This window comes from Buteo buteo, chromosome 10 (genome assembly GCF_964188355.1).
Source record: "Buteo buteo chromosome 10, bButBut1.hap1.1, whole genome shotgun sequence".
Lineage (NCBI taxonomy): Eukaryota > Metazoa > Chordata > Aves > Accipitriformes > Accipitridae > Buteo > Buteo buteo.
Window position 1 is genome coordinate 18,266,119 of NC_134180.1, and position 13,454 is coordinate 18,279,572.

The window sequence follows — 13,454 nt, forward strand, 5'->3', positions numbered from 1 at the left end:
TTTCAGGAGGCTTATTAAATAAAATCTACCTTCACAGTCATGTAAGCAGCAGAGATCATTATAATGAATGAGCAGAATACACTGCAGCAGATCAGGAATTATAAAACTAAATTAGAAACCCAAATCTCATTTGCTATAAAAACAAACGGCTCTTTGTTCTTGAAAAGGATGTTGTTAAGATAATGCAATGAATCACCCTTCTGCAGTCAATTTCTGATTCTTAATCCTTTCTATATTTCTCTTAGCTAATTATACATGCATCATACATTGTAGCATTTTGTGAAAAAGTGGGTATCATTAACATCTCATCTCACAGCTTTATGAAGTTAAATTACTCAAAACTACCCTTCCTCCATATAGTGGACATCTAGGTAAGAGCTAAAATTCCATGGCACATTTCAAGAAAGGCTAGGGAATGTATTCACTTCTTTCTCTTAAATGATTACATTCCAAGATTCAAAGTTGTATGCCAGTAATGACCCTACCTGAATTTGATGTGAACAGATACTCCCGTGGCTTGCTAAAGCACCATGCATTACACATATACACAGCATCCCTGCCTGTCATTTTACCTTTATGCCTGCTGCACTGGGTTTGGCCAAGATGGCATTAACTTTCTTCATACCAGCTCTTACAGTGCTGTGTTTTAGATCTGCAACAAAAACAGTGCTGACAATACATTGATGTTTCAGCTATTGCTAACAGTGTTGCATAGCATCAAGGCCTTCTCTGTTTCTTACTCTGTGCCATCCTCCCAAGCGAACAGAGGCTGGGAAGGGACACAACCAGGTAGATGACTCAAACTAAACAAAGAGATACTCCATATCATATAATGTCATGTTCAGCAATAAAATGGAGAGGAGGGAGCGCTTCCTCTGTTGCCTAAATGGAATAAGCAGTGGTCTCTGAACAGAAGTTGAATTTCAGGTAAAATGGTAATGTAAGGCTCCCAGCATCCCAGTTTGTAGCAAAGAGGTAAGAGTTAATTTACTGTAGTGTCAATACAGTTGGTGAAACTGTATGACAGTGCTAGTGCATAAATTATATCTGCCATTACAGCTCTTTTTCCAAAGTGTTGGCAATATTGATTGTGAAATAGAAACAAACATTTTTGCACTGAACATCGAAGTCAACAGAACAAAACCTAGGTCTGAGGTGGGGTATTTTGTATAAACAAGCCCCACTTTTTTCTAGACAGCACCCCTCTCTCAGCTTTATGAGCTGCTAAAACCTTGAGAAACGACCTTTTCTTCTCCTTCATAGAGCACCTAGAGCTTGCCTGTGAGGCAAAGGAAAAAGGTATCCTGGTTGGCATAATTTTCATTGTTCAAGTTAGATTATTTTTTTTCAAGCTGAGATTTTCAAATAAGCTTCCAAGCCTTACAACTGAAAAAAATTATTCAGAACACAGTCACAAGTGGTTCTTATGCCCTAATTACAGTGCTTTCTCAATTTCTCACCCATCAGAGGACACACATCTCTTCTCGCATATAAGGGGAAGGAGAACGTCTGTGACTGAGTGTGATATTGTTAACAAGAGAATTTAATTGAGAAACATTTTTGCATCTCGCGTTAGGTGTGACTCTTAGTTATGTGATATGTTCATGGGTGACAGGAAAATTATGCCTTACATCTGTAGAGATGTGTAAATGCCTCATTAAGTTTAATAATTATCTGTTAGAAGGGCAGTTCCACAAGAAAATCTCTGCTACTGAAAAATAGAAGGGACAGAATGAAACAACACTGCAATCACATCATCACTGACCTTCCTGAATTAATTCACCTGTTCAGAAATATTTTTATAAACATATCAATAATGAATGTTATATTGTAAAAAATGCATGAATGGGTTACACCATGAAAATATTATCAAGTAGCCCATGAAATTAGACACAGACTATATTTTCAGATTTGAGCTCAATTCAACTTGAATTTGCATGTTAATTCACATATGACAGAGGGAGAAAGCAGAAGGTGGAAGAGAAAGAACATTGCTACGAAACATGACACATAAAAGAAAACTTTTTAAGAACAACTGCTTTTCAATCAAAAAACTACAAGTATCATCTCTGACACAAAAATCAATAGTATATGACTGATTCCACAATGTTCTCCATAGCTAAAAAACAAAACAAAAAAACCCACCACCTTCCTGGATGTGGCAGAAGGCAAATTATCCTGGCAACAAAAAGCTCTCAAGGAAAGCTATACTATCCCATTTACATTGACAGCTCCATTTTACAGCTAAACAAGGATTATACAAATCTGGGAAACCAAAACAGAACATTATCAACCTCTGCTTGCTATGAGAAGGTGGTTAGACAAACAAAGCACAACCTTCATACTAGACAACTACACTTTTTGACGCATACCATTAAACAAAAAATTAACCAGTTTATTATATTTAACATATTTACAAAATAGTACAAATTAAAGTACTGAAATTCCATTATTGCATGACAACAAAACCTCCGTACAGGCAAAAGCAGCACATGAAAGAGACACTCCAGAATATTTAGGAAGTCTTTGGTACTCAAAATATAGTTTAAGATGCAGCATTAACTCAATCAATACAGGGCATTAAACACAGACAATGATATGTAGATTTATGCCACAAAAGTAAGTTTAGCTATGGCTTTCATTCTTATCAAAGGCCAATTACTGGACTCAGGAATTGCGTAAAAGCTTTACAGCAACTTCAGGATGGAGAGACTACTCAAAATTATCCTAAAACCAAGCTGCTGAAAGTGACTGATGTATTTCTCAACTCATATTGAATTAAATTGCCTCCTCTCAGAACTCTGTGACAGCAAAGCACTAAACATTTCACAGGCCTAAAGCTTACTCCTCTACCCCTTGAGAAGGCAAAACTGTGAAAGAATCAACTTCGTCTACTTAAGGAATATAGGATCAAGCTCACAATAGACAATACAACTGCATGGCAAAAAAAGATCAAAACCAGCATACTCTGGTCTACACTGTTGTACACATCATTTACAAAATATGTTTTATGCATAATCTACATTATTTACAAATGGTCTCAATTGCTCCATCAAGTAATGTACTCAACACAATCACAGTTTACATAATTTCGAGGTAAATCCTTGAAAAGTTAGAGCATCAGCAGAGTTTCATCTGCAAGGCTGAATCTCACAAGTGGAGAATTTTTAATTAGAAGATCCTCTCTTTCACCTGGTCACACAGCAGTGTATGCTAGGTGTAGCAGATGGGTAAGATAGTTGCAGAGACAAAGAGGATTATTGTGAATCCTCTGTGCTGTGCTTGGTCCTTCCTGAGGGCCAGAAGGAGGCCAGAAAGAAGCAAAGAACATTGGGGACAGCCAAAGAGAATCTGAAATACGTACTAGCAGATTCTGCTCTGTGGACGAACAGTGGATATGTTTCTTGCAGAGTGGGAACAACTGCAGTGTTAAATTGTGCTGTATCTATGCATGCTAATTGCAAGACACCTATGTGAAAAGAGGATAGGGAAAAGCAAAAGAGACGATGTGGGACACGATGAATTAACTTTCTTGATTGGTCAACATCACCCTAAAAACAAAATGCATTTAAGAGCCTTACTTTCTTAGAAGTTTTCAAGCCAGGTTAGAAGTTATCTAAATATTCAAAACTGCACATCTGAAGACACCACCCACATTTATTTTAGCTTATAACTACAGCACTTCTAACCCTCCATAAATATATTAAAACACTGCCTCACCAAAGGGTGGACACCACTTTACAAGGACTGATGTTTCAGGCTAGCTAACCTAGGCACTTTTTTCCTTGGGGATGCTCATAACACTGCAACAAGACCACTCAATCATTGAACTGCCGTTAACATCCCAGGGAACAAGAGAAGAAAGGGCACAAAGTAATCTGCAAGTTCCCTTTGCATGACTTTGTAAGAGCACAAAAGGTGATAGAAACTCCTGTTTAACCAGGAAAAGACAGTTTAGGATTGGAAGCATCGAAGTTTATCTGAATCAATCAAGAGGTTAAGATAAACAGTTTTGTTCTTGAGAATTGACATCATCTTCCGTTAGTATATTCTCCTACAGAATAGGTCTACAATATTGATTTAATGTTAATGCTGAAAATTTTAAAACTCATCTTGTCATGACTCTCTTCAGTTGCACTTTTATGGTCAGCTGCTTAAATGAAAAGAAACTCACACAAAAAGACTGACAAAAAAAGGATCCCACAATTCCATTTTGTGGATGCTTGTTCAAGCAATACCACGTCACTACACCTTTTTAAAATGTTGTCTTTCAACAAATTGTTAGACAATTCAGGCAGGACCTCAAAGTAGTCAGTTAACTAATTATATATGCATGAATGCTACTCATGTTTACTACATATTTCCTTCAGAATGTTTTTATGAGTGCAAAACTGTTTGTAAGGTGATAAGTAGTTTGATGTTTCAAGACAAGTCTACTGACTGTACTTTATGCCCACTGGAATGACTGAACTCTGTTTTCTGCATGCAGTGATAAGGAATAATAAGCCTTCATCTCCTTGTACCATCACAGATGTTAGCTAGAAGAAAAGAGACTTATTAAATATTCAGCCATAGCTAGTATTCATGGTGTAGTACAGGGTGAAATGAAAAGGAGCATAAAGAAATTTGTTTTCCAGAGATCTTCTGGGAAGGTGAGGGTTGGTCTTTGTACTGATCCCCAGTGATGGCAAACTGGCAGGTTGTTTCTTGCACAGCTCTGGGCAAGGTAATAATCTGTCAGCACAAACTTCTGTATAAATTCCAACATTAAGACTGGAAGGTTCAGACTGACAAAAATGCTGCTGTTTAAATACTTAACAAAACCAGTAACACTTTGAAGATATTAAATTTTTACAATCCCTGAAACTGCTGGTCAGCAGAGGAAAGTTTTTAATTCATTCATCCTCTTCAACATAAGTTGATGGAAACCAGCCCACCTAAAACGGGGAAAAGCAGAACAAAATAATACATGAGATGCACAGGTTTTTTTAAATGGCTGAAGTAGGCAAAACAAGGATGAGTCTGTTCAGTAAATATAAGAATAAGATTACCAAGATAAACTTGACTGATCTGCCACAGTTAGGGTAAGTACCCTAAACAAAAGAATAACTTGCAGATATGACAATTTGGAGACTAAACCTCTCTTCCCCCTCCACTCAAAACAAACAGACAAACAAAAAACCCAAAAAACCAAACGGCCCCATCCCACAAAACACACACCCAAACCACTTTTGCCCAAATTGGAAGTCTAAGCATTCAGAAAAAAGTCTAGAAATGCCAAGAGCAGCAGTAGCTTTACTACAGGCAGGATACTGCTATTTTTTTGAATGAGCAGTTATATATTTAACAGGCTTCAGTCAGGTCCAGGGAATCCTCTTGCGAAGGAAATAGCAACTGATTTGATTGCATTACACAGAGTTAAAATCCATTGCCATTTAAATAAGACAGAACTGGAAGGCAGAGTCCAGTGTTTTATACTTCATAAGTTATAATGCTATCTCCAGTCTGAAATTAATGATTTGTCAAATAAGGATTATATAAGACATACAGGGAAGCAATATCATATATTCCTTATTGTCTTATCTATCTGATTTAGGTTTTTCACTCAGACTTCTTTATATCAAAGTCAATTTAACACTTATGAAAGACCTCAAAACCAAACCTAGAGCATGAGTGGAAGGAATAACTGCGTCAATTTTGTTTTAGGCTACCTTGCCAAAATATCTCCAGAGGTGAGCTTATGATCTCAAGTCCAGACTGTGAAAGAATGCTAGCACATAACAGGGCATCCTTTAGGATGTGGGTAGCTGCATTAGAATGACATGCTCAGTTTTCTTCACATGTAAAATGTATATAGGATGACCACTATTTCTTCTGCTTCCCTATTAGTTTTCTTCACATGTAAAATGTATATAGGATGACCACTATTTCTTCTGCTTCCCTATTTCTTCTTGTCTAATTGACCATCTCACTTTAAGTTTGTAACCAGGCTCATGTACATTAAAAATAAAAATAAAAATTCTCCAAATTGCATGAAACAGCAAATCTGGACATCTGCTTCAACCAGGCTTTCAATTTCCATTTCCAGCTTCCAGCCAATCTGCTTTCTTCCGCCTTGCATTCCTTGACCCTGCATCTCAGCCCTTTAGATATGGAAACAGCAGCCTCAAATACTTCTGACTAATCTACATTAAAGAGCAAGCAATATGCTAAGACTGAAGCAATATAGCCTTTATAGGTCAAAACTTAAACTTTACTTCCATGCAAGTCTCAGAGTGCAGTGTAAAGTGACTCTGTAAATATCCCTGCTAAATACGCCACTTCGTATGAGCCACATTTTTAGAGATCAAAGCAGCAGCCTCCTATAAAAAAGGTGGCTGATTCCATTGCATTGTAGTCTGGCAGAAAGGTGTGGAACTCATTCTGTGTTAAACTGCTACACAGACTTTCACAGCACCAGGAACCTGAGCTTTTGACCCCAAATACATGTGTGCAACACAGTTCAAGAAAGTTTAGTTGTAGCTGTACTATTAATGCTGGTTATTTTCCAACCATATAATCTTGCCCAAATATTCAGCGTAGTAGGTCACATTAAATAACCAATTAATTTACATGCTGGGAAAGCTGCCTGGCAAGAGCTCTACCTGGCTCCTATGAAACACAAATGAGAACATGTTGTATCTTGTGAATTTAAATATATAAAGATTTATGATGTAGGAACACACCTTATTTTTTTACAAAATCACTGTCAGCAAAGGCAGAAATGAGACAAAGGAAAACAAAAAAACCCAACCTTACCCTTCCATTTACTTCACCTCTCCACCAGCCATTTGCACTCATCTTTGTATAAATTTTTACAACATCCCCTTTCAATAAGGACAGCTCTCTCATGTCTCTTGCACAGAAGTCATACCTGGCTATGGCAATGCCTATCACCTTCGGGCTTAGCACTGAAATGAAACAGACATTAACATTATTAGGGTTTGTTAACTGAAGACTACTAAAGTAATGTATATAGCAGTACTGTAAAAAAATAAAAAACAATGATTTCACAACAACATACACTGCCATTCATCTTAGGCAAATGTGAAAGCATCTGCACTACACAGATCAAGAAGGTTTAGACATAGGTGAATGGTGTAAAAGTTGAAGGGATTTTATGGGATTTTTTAAAAAAAGTTCTTTTTTATTTTTAGAAAAAAGTCAAACTAGATGAACCGTAAATAAAATATCCCCCACCCCAAAATTGCTGAATACGTTTGCAATTATTGTATTTTTGTGCTTCATAATAAAACTTGCTGCCAGTTACATGCATCAACATATTTTACAGGTCACTAGTTTCTTTCCAAAAGAATTATTAGCATTTACAGTTGATTTAACTTTAAACCTCTAATGAAGCAAAACAAATAGAATAAGGTGCTGTTCTTTCAAAAACAACTCCCAAGTTAAATACTAATGCACTTAAAATTGGAAGCTAACATCAGCATGAGCAAAAAAGTAAAGAGTTTCCACAGGAAATTTGTATGGATCATTTGTTACAATCTGCATGAACATTGGCTGATGTAAATTTACTCTTTTCAGGACCTTATGCTGTAAATCACCAATGAATTTGTTCTACAAAACTTTTCATGAAGAAGAAAATCCTTACAAATTTTTCTCCTAAGTTTCAGTGAAATTAATACTTAAAAATTTTAAGCTACATCAATGTAAGTATTTTGCCAATGTAAAACCCAGACATTTTAAGCAATGAAAAGTTGTGAAATATTTTTAAAAAGCAAATGTGAAAAAAGCCTAATTTCAAAAACCAACCCCCTTCTCCCAAATAATTTTATAGGAAAGTGTGTTTTCAACCCTGACGTAGAACACTCAAACTTGCAAAAGAAATCCTCAACTCTTCCAATGAGAGGGAAGTGGGCATGGCACCTAAAAGATAAAGGCCTTTGACTTGAGCAGTTTAGGAAAAACATCTACTGTTCTGCTACATTTTGTAGTTGGATTATTTGTCCAAAGCACTCTTGCTTTATTGTTTTCCACTAATGCCATTGTTTTCCTATGTAAGTCACTGTAGATAAGAGTTTACAAGCACAAGCAAGCTTCCCACTGAAAAGATTTCAGAAGAATTCATCATACGATCATGATGGATGACTTGATATAATGTACATATAATCATATTTTTTCTCAGAACCCTTTCCAATTTCTTAGAAATTCCCAATCATCTTTAGGAAATACCATTAAGAGTCTAGTTTTCACAATGCCTTCAACAATGTAATACTAAAAGTTCACAGCTAGTTGCCTTTAATTTAAATCAGGAACACAAAACATGGCAAATGAGCTAGAAAATCTTGACAGTTTCAGCTCTGCTTGCATTTAAGATTTCTTCTGACCCCACTAGGGACATTTTATTGGAACTGAGGCTTTTGCATAATAGTATTAAATATATGAAAATCATTATATGTTCAAATATTTTTAGCTTACAGAGACAATATAAACAGTTTATTTTAAAATAACAACAAATACTATATTTTAAATATTATTAGATATATCACAAAAACAGAATGCCTAAAAACTGTTTTGGCAACAGATCATGCCCTTTTTTATATCATGCCATTAAAGTTTAGTCCAACATTTCAGACTACTTATGTAGAGTATGCTTGCTCATCAGATACTTGATACAGGATGCCATATAAAAGAGAATCAAGATCTCAATTTATTGCTTATATTTACAACATAAAGATGTTGTAAAAATCTAAGTGATACATTAAGTATATTAAAGTTCAAACATACTTTTTCCCCCTCTAAGCAAGTCAGATGTAGATGGTACTTGTTTAGATCCTGACATGAATGTTATGTCCTATACCTTATCAGTATTGCAGTAATCAATTTTACAGGTAAAGAGCACATGATGGGCAGCAATTATTTTGGAGAAAGAAAAAAAAAACAAAAAGAGCAGTTATTGATTGTAAGGTCAGTAAGCATTTATAGGTGTGCAGCAATATCACTGGCAGATTTGGGGAAGCACTGCAGGATGCAAGGAGCGATTCTGGGGAACAGGGTATCATTTCAGGTTCTATAAAGGAGATAAAGGGGCAAGGAAGAAGATTACATGAGGCAAAGATGAACAAATTTGGGAAAACATGGAAGCAAAGAAGTAAGGAGGGAAGAAATGCATGGAAGAATAATAAAAAGGAAAAATGCTGAGGAAAATTAGGGTAGAAAAAGAAAGAGGGGCAGATCTGGGGGAAAGGAGGACTTCTATGTCTTTTTCAGGTTGTGAAGCCAGAGAGGAAAAGGAAAAAGAAGCAAGAGAAATCAAAGCCATATATCTCCAAAAGTCTTGAGGCAGCAAGTAGCAGAATTTAGATTAATTTAGAATCCAACATCCATATTTTCAAATAAAAGTAATGCTCACGATAGGAAATACATAAAAGGAAGCCAGAAGACTGATGCAATACAGGAAAATGACAGTGCTAATTTTGGAAAAAATATTAACCATCTCTCTCTGGTGCCATAGTCACAAAAACAACTTGAGTAGAGTCTATCAGCCCTGAATTCCCAATCAAAGCTGTCTCAGGATAAATGAAACTTGAGGGAAGACAGTCAGCATGTGGAAAGGACATCTGTACAGGTGGGAGAGAGAATAAACACTGAGTGAAGAAAAGAAAGAGGATAGCTACAGGCAGAAATGAGGAAGGAGAGAGAGAATGGGGTTAACAGCAGAGATTGATGGAAAGGAAGTGCCCAACAGAACATGAATGAGAAATTAAAGAGGGGGAAAAAGAAAAAGCAAGAAAAAAAAGAAAATAAGCTATTGAGAAAGCAGTAATAAATAAACCTTGTGTATTAGGAGGGAGATACTCAGAGGATTAACAGGAAATAGAGTGAGAAATCTGAGGGAGGTGGATAAAAGATACATGTGTGAATGAGAAATATACTTTTGCTTAACCTAGCCCTTCCTTCTGCAAACAGGAGGAGAAGAAAAGACAGAGAACTATAGTCAGCTTTGATTCACACTAGAGTATGTTGGAAAAGTTTCTCATTGACAGTGAGATACATGTGCTGCAAATTAATTTTAATATTAGTTTGGGCCACTGATGAAGGAACTGGGGTGCAAACAAGACGTTCCATGTGATCACAGCAGGCTGGTCTAGCTCATGTTTATGCCTGTGCTTAAATTTCACAAGGGTCAATGTATCTTTATAAAAGCTGTGAGTGGGTTTTTCTCTCTCCTGGTGGTACAGCCTCCTAGTAATTCTGCAGCCATATCCCCTAAAGATTGCTCTTGTGTATTTGTTTCCATGCTTCTTGAACCAATGTACATTTACTTGCACTGTTTAACCAAACCTCAGTTCTATTATACAAGCATGGGCAGCACCTCCAGTAGTGCTCAGTAGTCAGCTTAACCCTTTTCCTGTGTTACCAACTTCCATATCAGCAGAACTAAACCAGCTCTGAAGACCCTTTTGAAAAAAAAAAATACTTGTAATATCATGAAGTAAGTATTTGTTCATTTAATATAAGAAAATTCTTTGGCTATTTTTAAAAGCTTAAATTAAGAATTACTAATCAATATTTTCCTTTAGTATTTTGTACTTGTATAAAGAAATACTTTACACAGCATATTGTGATATGCAAGGCATTGAATCCTTACTTATTGTTACAGTTACTTAAGAATTTTCTGATAGAGCAGGTTTTCATAGGAAAAAAAGGAATACAATTATAACTTGTTGAAACTATGCATGGGAATATATGGGAATGTATGATAGGCTTAAAGTAACCATGAGTCTTGATTACTGTTCTATCACTGTAGGCTACTTCACAATTTTGTCTTCATGGAACAGATACCAGTTTCAGTAAGAATCAACTTTATGATCAAGTACTGTGCAGTTGAAGGAAAGAGGTCATCTTCTATCTCACCCAAAAGGATAGAAACTCGCAGTATTTACCTACAATAAAGGGCCAAAACTTAACTGCTTTGTGTTCTCCAATTCAAATGAGGTGAGCGCTTCAGACGTTCCAGATGAATGTCATGACCACAGGGTAAATGGCTATACCAGAATGGCTTTCTATTCATCTTTTCTACAGATGTGTCCCTTTATGTAAGTATATGTCAAATGGAAGAGTGCCTTAAAGCCTGAATTTTCAGTCAGTGCTGTGACTACTGAAAGGAAGTAAAAATATCTGCCGCCTCCCCCCCCAAAAAAAAAAAATCTATGTAAGGAGATAGAAATGGAAGAAAGAGACTCCAAAACATTGAACAACTGAGGGGCAAAATATTCAAGAGCAGTATAGGACATTGCGATTGAAATCCCTAGCATGAATTGAGGGAGGGCTCATCAAAGACATTCTCAGCACAAGTAAGCACGCTAGCCGTTCTAAAACTGAGCTGCCAACTACGTCCTTTTCCCCTCTAGAAACTATGGAAAGCCTTAAGAGTCCATCTTGGAGCACTAAGCAATTTGGATGACCTCTGTGGGGTAGGTGTAAAACATACTGCCTACTCAGATCTCCTAGTCAGATCTTGATTATGACTACATCCATGCTCGCACGTGCTAGACACCTTCCTTTCCCTAGTGCAAAAGCCAACCTCAATCCTGATTTGCACACCTAAGGCCAAGTCCTCCATTCCCTGTACACAGGGGTATGTCAGTGTCACATGAGTGAATGCTGCGTTCTTAACAGTAGTAGCTCCTTCCATATGCTCCTTGAAGGCATTTACCTTCCTACTAGCAAAAATTCTTCTTGAATTGTCCAGCGGTACAGTTCACTTCTTTGAAGACTAGGTCTTAGAGACCAGAGCAAGTCCTAGCCATACTGATGCACTCATTGAGACCACCCACTGCTGCTACTTTACACATTTTTATGCAGTCTTAGTTTAAAATGTTTCCATCTATTAAAGCCAGAGATGGCTAAATGAGAATAAAGAAAACAATATTTAGAAAACAGATGGGTAAAATTAATTAAACAATGTTAATACAGAATATAAAGAAAGCATTTTCTACAAAAAAACGTACTGTATTCTAAGATGCTGCTGCAGTATGTTTGCTGCAGGGATGGGACGAATATATTATTTATCTACAAGCAGTGAAATTTTCAGGTTTGTACATTTGAACAAATACATTAAAATACATATAGCTCATAGATGTCACCTACATAACAAATTAACTGTCAAGTGATCATTGATTGAATCTGGTGCAACTACTGAGCTTTGCAACACCTACGCAAACTTCTTATTGTAATTAACACTTTTTGAAAGGTTTAAGAGTTTAGTTTTTGTTACGCTCCAAGAATAACATGTAAATAACTCAGGTTTTGGAATCAGAGAATAACTGAAGTATTAGATTCGTCCCTTCCCTCACTTGCGGAACACAGAAACAACAGAAGAAAATTTAGAAGAAATATAAAAGCAGTAAAGCAGTACCTGACCAGAAAGGAGTGGAGGAAGGGGGAACAAAGCTGTAGTCTGGAAGAGTTACAAAAGAAAACCCACAGAACAAAGAAGGGGCTTAGAGAAAGAAAGAGAAAAAGAGAAAAGCAAAAGAACATTGAAATATTGGCACAAGATTTAAATATAGTTTTTAAACTATATAATTCATTGATAATAAGGAAACTAAGGTTCCCTACTAAGGATGTCTGGAAGGAAATTGACTATAATAACTAGAAAATTTGGATCTATGATTTAATTTTTAACAATTGCATTTTTCAAAGAGTAACATAGAAAGAAGGCACCCATTCAGGGCTTCAGAGAAGCAAATTAAAACTGCAGACTCTTGCAAATTTTTTCAGATTTAACAGATTATTTTTTTTTCTTCTTCTTTGTGTGCCCCACTTCTTAACAGTCCAAAAGCAGGAACTCATGCATACCTAAGAATTCCTCTTGAATCCAGGAAGACTAGTCACACACCCTTAATTAGGAATATAGCCTAAATACCAGTTGAACCGAGGTCTCATAACATGCATGGGAAAAATCATGCATTTTGCCCTGATAATCATTAACATCAATAGGAATTGCACAGCTAAACTACATCCTCTAAGGCCCAACAGTATTGCTCATCTTTGCAGTTTTCCCTGACTTGAGAGAAAACCCTTGAGCAAGCAAAAAAAAAGCCTAAGTTTGGCATAGGCAGAATCAACACATCACCCTAGTCCCTCCAACAGCTTCCTCGGGTGAAAGGTTAGATGTGCACTTGCTCTACTGCCAACAAACCTAGGGTCAACATATTTTTTAAATACAAAATTAAACAAACTAAAAATCTCTTTGAATGGAACTACAGTTTGTTGACATGTTCTCAAATTTTGTCCCTCTTTTGAAGAAGCAATGAAGATACATAGTGTACAAAGTCTAATAAATTTGGGATCTTTGCTCCCAGCTGTGATTTGGAAACGGAATTCCATCTTCAACTGGATAAATGATAATGTAGCCTCTAAATTATGCCTACTAATATCTATAAACATTG

At 36.4% G+C, this 13,454-nt stretch overlaps 1 protein-coding gene across 1 annotated transcript in view; it reads right to left on the reverse strand.

Moving 5' to 3' along the window:
- Window positions 1–210: 210 nt before the first annotated feature.
- The window catches only part of VAV3 (vav guanine nucleotide exchange factor 3), a 182,622-nt gene continuing 169,378 nt past the window's right edge, over window positions 211–13,454 (reverse strand). Inside the window, exons 26-27 of the mRNA XM_075038815.1 lie at window positions 6,799–6,950; window positions 211–4,937 (exon numbers count right to left, since the gene is read on the reverse strand). Coding sequence (XP_074894916.1) covers window positions 4,896–4,937; window positions 6,799–6,950 — 194 coding nt within the window. The 3' untranslated portion in view covers window positions 211–4,895. The remainder of the gene's footprint in view (window positions 4,938–6,798; window positions 6,951–13,454) is intronic.